General features: G+C 36.8%; 2 protein-coding genes across 4 annotated transcripts; one reads left to right on the top strand and one right to left on the bottom strand.

Moving 5' to 3' along the window:
• The first annotated feature begins 290 nt into the window (after positions 1-290).
• On the top strand, positions 291-4,811 carry LOC101214068 (mitogen-activated protein kinase 20). 3 transcript variants are annotated; one of them, XM_011659262.2, is made up of 11 exons: positions 294-901; positions 1,389-1,797; positions 2,078-2,205; positions 2,312-2,371; positions 2,685-2,834; positions 2,938-3,093; positions 3,297-3,508; positions 3,613-3,714; positions 3,822-3,961; positions 4,050-4,310; positions 4,391-4,811. In XM_011659262.2, exons 1-11 carry the CDS (start codon positions 878-880, stop codon positions 4,405-4,407), a joined length of 1,659 nt encoding a protein of 552 aa, XP_011657564.1. In that variant the 5' UTR covers positions 294-877; the 3' UTR covers positions 4,408-4,811. The 3 variants fall into 3 exon arrangements, with proteins under 3 accessions (XP_011657566.1, XP_011657564.1, XP_004140142.1); XM_011659264.2 differs by lacking the exon at positions 4,391-4,811 and having other exon boundaries at positions 291-901; positions 4,055-4,228; XM_004140094.3 differs by having other exon boundaries at positions 4,050-4,811.
• A 670-nt stretch (positions 4,812-5,481) lies between these two features.
• Positions 5,482-6,273, bottom strand: LOC101221295 (transcription factor PAR2). The gene has a single exon (XM_004140205.3). It carries the CDS (start codon positions 6,171-6,173, stop codon positions 5,796-5,798), a length of 378 nt encoding a protein of 125 aa, XP_004140253.1. The 5' UTR covers positions 6,174-6,273; the 3' UTR covers positions 5,482-5,795.
• Between the last annotated feature and the right edge of the window lie 385 nt (positions 6,274-6,658).

The following is a 6,658-nucleotide window of genomic DNA, read 5'->3' as shown; positions in this document are numbered from 1 at the left end:
GAAAATGTTTAAAATAAGCTTTAGAAAACGAATGAAAATCGAAATTTCAAAATTAACTATTTTCAAATGTTACTAAATATCTATTAAGTAAGTCTGATTTTAAAAATGATATAATCAATACTAGAGAGATCAAAGTTTAATAAAAGTGTTTTACCAATAAAAAAAGGATAATTGACATGATACCTGGATAGCAAGTATTTAAAAAGAAAATAAAAGTGGGAATAATACATAACACAATGATATTTAAACCTAAAAGAAGAAAGAGAGGCCCATGGAAAGAAAAAAGGATTGAAAAAGCAAAAGGAAGCAAGAGGGTCTCCTAGATTTCTACTTTTTCACTTCAAATTATCTTAATACTTTATATATCCACTCTCAAAGCCTTCGCCGCTCCTTCCTTCTTCTCCTCAAACTTTCCTCTTTCTTCTTCCCCTTCCCCTTTTCCTGTAGATCTCCGATTCTCTTCTTCCCTTCTTTTTAATCTCCTTCTTCATCCTCTACCAATTGGGTTTACGGCCATTCATCCAGTAGGAATGCAAAAAGTTTCTATCCTCGATCTGATTCTGGTTACTTTATGGTAGCTGGTGGTGTCGGTTGTTCTGTTTTGGTGATTGAGTTTTTGGTTCAGGTTTTGAGATTTCAGGTAGTGAAGTGTATGAGGGATTTGATTTGGGTAATTTTATTATGTTCCGTGGAGGATTCGGGAAGGAGCATAAGGAGGGATTGTGGGTTTGTGATCCGGAGCAGGGGTAGATGGGGCAAATGTGGTTGAGTCTTCTTTTAGTCAATTAACAATTCAACTTTTCTATTTTCTCTTCTGAACTGGATTTCAGATTTCGTCTTCACTCTTCTCCAAACTGGGTTTTAGAGTTTTAAGGAAATGCAGACCGATCACCGTAAGAAGGTGAAGCTGGATCTCTCATTCTTATTATCTTATTCAGAACCTTCTCTAATACATTAGATTTTTGTTCTTTTTACCTCCTAATAGTTCTATGACACTTTTCCTGTCTTGATGCAAATTTATGTCAAATGCCTTCAATATAAGCATATTGGTGGAAATTTGTGACTATTTTTTTTACGTTCAACTGAATCGAAAATTGGACTTTATAAGGCTTGATATGTTGGGGTTTTGATTAGTTTGCAGCTGCAGTTGTCATTTCTATGGCTCTAAAATACTCTTGTGCAAAATTCACCTTGATGGTCATATTTCGATTTAAGATGTCATTTCTTCATCATTAATCTTGACTGTACTGAATCCCATACCGTTACCAATTTCCATTGGAAAAAAATTCAATCAAATTTTAAACTCTCCTGGCTGTTGGGGGGTTATTTTTCCTGTATGTATCTGCAGTAAACATGTATCTTAATGTAGATGGGTTTTCTTGTGACAGAATTCTGCAGAATTGGACTTTTTCTCTGAATATGGTGATGCCAACAGATTCAAAGTCCGCGAAGTTATTGGAAAGGGGAGTTATGGTGTGGTTTGTTCAGCTGTTGACACTCTCACTAATGAAAAAGTGGCAATAAAGAAGATACATGATATTTTTGAACATGTATCTGATGCTGCCCGGATTCTTCGTGAGATAAAGCTCCTCAGGCTTCTGCGCCATCCCGATATTGTTGAAATTAAACACATTATGTTACCACCTTCTCGTAGGGGGTTCAAAGATATTTTTGTTGTGTTTGAGTTGATGGAATCAGATTTGCATCAAGTCATCAAGGCCAATGATGATTTAACAAAAGAGCACTATCAGTTTTTCCTCTACCAGCTACTACGTGCACTGAAATTTATTCACACAGGTGCTTGGATACTTCATTGCACCAATACTTTACCTGAGTATAAATTTTTGGGGGAGCTGGGTTGCTCTTGTAATCATTGTTACTTTTTGGCCCACTCTCCTTTTTGGCTGGACGATGTGTTTTGTGTTTCTCATATTATAGCATTCATGCGATCGACAATTACCCTTTTTCTTTTTCCATATTCTTTTTATAATGTTTTTAGTGGAAGCATATTCTGTGAAGTATGGTACGATTTGGATATAATGTGTGAACTGCCTGATTTTGATCTACGTTACTGCAGCAAATGTCTACCATCGGGATTTAAAACCAAAGAATATATTGGCAAATGCGAATTGCAAACTTAAAATCTGTGATTTTGGATTGGCTAGAGTTGCTTTCAGTGACACACCGACAACAATATTTTGGACGGTAGGCCAGTCAATATACTATATGTTCATGTTCGGTACAATAGAATTTCTGGATGTATATGTAGCAAGAGCAAAGCTTATAGCATATGATATGATGGTACTTGCAGGACTATGTTGCTACTAGATGGTATAGGGCTCCAGAGCTATGTGGTTCTTTCTTCTCTAAGGTTTGTTTTGATGACATTTCTTGAATATAATCTACATACCATTTTTACAATCTTAACTTTCTCAGCGCCTAGCTTAACATGAATTAAATAGAGCTTTAGTTGTAACCCTGATGTCGAGATATAAGTAATTGGTTCACACTCTCTGATGTAGTGAGACTTTGGGTTTAATTGTTTAGTTAGGTTTCAAATTCCTCTATAAATAATGGCATTAGTTTCTTGACACTAATCATTTTTATATACAATAATGACATTCCTCATTTTGTGACTGGTATTTTTCATCTGTGTCTAATTTCTACTTTTTGTCTGGATATAGTATACTCCTGCCATTGACATATGGAGTATTGGCTGCATATTTGCTGAAGTACTGACCGGGAAACCACTTTTTCCTGGTAAAAATATTGTTCATCAGCTTGATTTGATGACAGATCTGCTTGGAACACCTTCATTAGATACCATTTCTCGGGTAAGTGGCATTTTAATATGTATATATAGTTGTGTAGAAGTTTTGATCTCTTGAATATTTTGAGAGAGAATTTTCTTTACCACTTTCAAATTTGTTGCCTTAGGTAAGAAATGAAAAGGCCAGGAGGTACTTAACTAGTATGAGGAAGAAGCAGCCAATACCCTTTTCTCAGAAGTTCCCAAATGCTGATCCGCTAGCTCTACAATTGCTACAACGGTTGCTTGCCTTTGATCCAAAGGATCGGCCTACTGCTGAAGAGGTCTTCTGCTATGCTTGATTGACTACACTATTTTCTTGTTATCTTTGTTATGTCTATTTACTCTTATTTATCTAGTTTTGGGTTATCAACTCAATTATAGTATGTGTGATACATAGCATATCCATAATTTGTTCTTCTTCCAAGCACTTCAAAATTTAAGTTAATCACTTGTGACCATCATGTTGAAAGCCATTTTTCTTCAGGCGTTGGCAGATCCTTACTTCAAGGGGCTGGCTAAAGTTGAGAGGGAACCTTCTTGTCAGCCAATCTCAAAGGTGGAGTTTGAATTTGAGAGGAGAAAAGTCACAAAGGATGACATTCGCGAGTTGATATTCCTTGAGATACTTGAATACCATCCTCAACTGCTGAAAGACTACTTAAATGGAACCGAGAGATCAAATTTTCTTTATCCAAGGTCATTAAATGCCTTCTCTGTTTCAAATTTTTGAACGATGAATTTGATTGGGTAAGTGGATGTTCCTGACACTTATCTTCTGGTTCATGTTTCTACTTGCCCAGTGCACTAGATCAGTTCAAAAAGCAATTTGCTCATCTTGAAGATAATGGAGGGAAAAGTGGACCAGTTTATCCTCTAGAAAGAAAACATGCATCTCTTCCTAGGTAAACAAACAACACTTTTAGTTGCTCATAGCTTCAAACATGATCTGTCATTGAGTGATTCTCCAATAATGATGATAATTATATTTTCAATCTGTTGGTTCTACCAGGTCTTCAGTGCAGTCAAATACCATTCCTCCTAAAGTAACATCAAATATTGTTTCCTTTAAAGATCGATATGCGCCAACAGCTCCGTTCGGCAGTCAGCTTTACAAAGATTCGGCAGCACAGAGGATTGCTGCTGCTCAAGGTTTTTTTCGAGTACCATCCTTTCTAACAGCCCGATCTGCCTAACTTACATTTCAGTCCACCCATTCTAACTTTGTTTCTTTGTTTAGCCAAGCCTGGAAGAATCTCAGGCCCGGTTGTGCCATATGACAGTGGAAGTATCATTAAAGATGCTTACGACCCACGGATGTTAATTAGAAGTGCCTTCCCTTCTCATGCTATCCATCCAACATATTATTACCAGCAATCTTGCGGCCAAAATGAAGAAAGATCAGCAACAGGGGCTGAGAAGGACACGTCCATGCAATGCAAACAATCCCCTCAATGTGGAATGGCTGCCAAATTAGCAGGAGATACAGCTGCTGCCACTGGTGCTTTCTCAAATTCTTTCTTTATGGCACGTGTAGGCATGCCCAAGATGGGAAACAATGACCGTGCTGCACATTTGCAGGTAAGAGCCCAATATGATGCTGGAGCTGTTGCTGCTGCAACTACCACTACCCATAGAAACACTGGTGTGGTCGATTATGGCATGACCAGAATGTGTTAGAGAAGCAATTTGATCGAACCATCCAGGAGTCTAATCCATGGCGGATTTTTGACAAAGGTTTTTAGACTAGTTTGTTCGGATGGACTATAAAAGACCTATGTTTGACAACGTGAAGTTGCCTGAAACTTTTTGTCAATATAGTGATGCCCATTCCATCCATACTTCTGATTGCTTCAGTTTTCAACCTTGACCATTATTTGCACTAGAGTTTTGTATTATAGAAGAAGAAATATGAAAAGTTCATTTATTGTATCTCTTTATAAGCTTTTTGAACTGACTGGTTTTGGTTACATGACTGAGCTGTATGTTTCAGATTTTGAAACTCACTATCACCAAATTGGCCATTGAAGAGGAAGCTAAGCCTTATTGAATGATGGCTTAAAACAGTAAAAGACGGGCCCACAATCACATCAATTTTAGAGTCGATTTTGAATTCACGATTAAAAAAGAAAAGGTGTTTTAAAATCATTTTAAAAGTTAATATTTTGAGTGAGAGTGGGATTCTTGTTAAGGATTGTTAATACAGTTTTGATTGGAATTAATGTTTTGTTTTCATTCCTTTTATGAAGAAAAACATTGAAATTTAACTTTTCATTAAGGTTAATTTTTTGTTGATTACAAATTGTCCGAAAAAGTAATGGAATCGAAAGCAATAATATAATTACCCAAAATAGGAAACAGAATTGGAAAAAGGAAGAGAGACTCCTGAGTCGATATCTTAGCTGGATAACGCAATATATAAATGTATAAAGTGAACCAACAGTTTATGAAAATGATTTACCAATAGATAGTAAATTATTTCTAAAACAATGATTTATCCAACAGTTTAGGCATAAATCATGACTTAATCTAGATTTGGAATTATTTTTCGAATCCACCTTTGTATATATAAAAACGAAAAAGAAAACAAAAATATCGTTAATTTATCTTCAACTATCAACGAAAATTTTGGGTAATAGGAACTGATAAGGAATAAATGAAACAGGAGCATAAACACATTGTTGAACTCTCTCACTCCAATCTGTTATTACTATCCATGTCGATTTTGATTTGCTATCCATTAAAAAGCTACATAGATTTACTAGCAAAGAGTATAGAAGATGATGATCATTAACAGGAAAAAGGATTCGAAATCCTGCTCCCAACTAACAGAGAAAAAGATGGAGCCACTGAGAATCTAACGCTTTCATCCATCTTTTCTCACATGAAAAAGAGGAAAAAAATGATGATAATAATAATAATAATAAACCAAATCAAAAAAAGAAAGAAAAAAAAAAATCAAAATCAGAAGTGAAACTCATCTTCTTCAACCTCCGCATTCAGATTTCTCCTTCTCCAAACTCTCGAAAAAGCTCGAGAGTGCTCTCATGGCCTTCACTTGATGCTGCAAATTCATTATATACTCCGCCGTCTGTTCAAAGAGCTTGTCGACTCCAAGCGACTCCCCTCCTGGAACGATGCTCTGCAAGGCACGAATCTTGCGTTCGACGGCTTCCTTCTCATCAGGTTCTTCGGAAGTGAAAACAGGATGGTTTCGGTGAATCTTGTCGGCAATGCGGGAGGTTGGGACTCGTCTGCGACTCCGGCGGCGATGGAGAGAGGATTTGTGCAATGCGTTGAGGATTAGGGTTTTTTGGCGAGAAGTGGTGGTTGATTTGAGTGTTTGAAATTGAGGTTTGTCCATGGCGGAGAGTGGTGTGTGTGTGTGTGAGAGAGAGAGAGAGAGAGAGAGAGAGAGAGAGAAAAGGGATGCGTATGAATGGGTACGAATAAGGAGGGGGAGGGGGGAAGGAGGAGGGAGTTAAATTATTGTTTGAGCTCTGAAAATGTCAATGCCAACGAAGCTATGGCCCACCATTTTTGGGGTTCTCCCAATTCGTCTGGCTTTGGATTTTATGTTTTGGAATTCAGACGCCGCCATGCGCGACTGAGCTTTTCTTCCACCTGATCGGATGCATATTACCTGGAATCCAAATCCCCTTCTATTCCATCACATTTGCTAATTTAACAATCACACCACACCATACAAAAAAACAATCGAAATTTAGATTCTATTTTCAAAATGGGAATGCTTCCAATCTTACTATATTTACAATTTTTTTAAAAAAATTATTGCTATACAAGCCTTTGATAAAGAATTCGAATTCCTTTTTGTATTTTTGGATTTAT

Source organism: Cucumis sativus, chromosome 6, assembly GCF_000004075.3.
Source record: "Cucumis sativus cultivar 9930 chromosome 6, Cucumber_9930_V3, whole genome shotgun sequence".
Taxonomy (NCBI): domain Eukaryota; kingdom Viridiplantae; phylum Streptophyta; class Magnoliopsida; order Cucurbitales; family Cucurbitaceae; genus Cucumis; species Cucumis sativus.
Note: the sequence above shows the minus strand (reverse complement) of the source record. Positions and strands in the feature narration are given on the sequence as shown.

What these genes read in the sequence shown, in the direction of transcription:
- LOC101214068 (XM_004140094.3), top strand. Translation starts at nt 878, where the DNA reads ATGCAGACCGATCACCGTAAGAAG. An exon ending in ATCGGCCTACTGCTGAAGAG is followed by an intron (nt 3,094 to 3,296) that starts GTCTTCTGCTAT and finishes ATTTTTCTTCAG; the next exon opens with GCGTTGGCAGATCCTTACTT. An exon ending in GAGGATTGCTGCTGCTCAAG is followed by an intron (nt 3,962 to 4,049) that starts GTTTTTTTCGAG and finishes TTCTTTGTTTAG; the next exon opens with CCAAGCCTGGAAGAATCTCA.
- LOC101221295 (XM_004140205.3), bottom strand. Translation starts at nt 6,173, where the DNA reads ATGGACAAACCTCAATTTCAAACACTCAAATCAACCACCACTTCTCGC.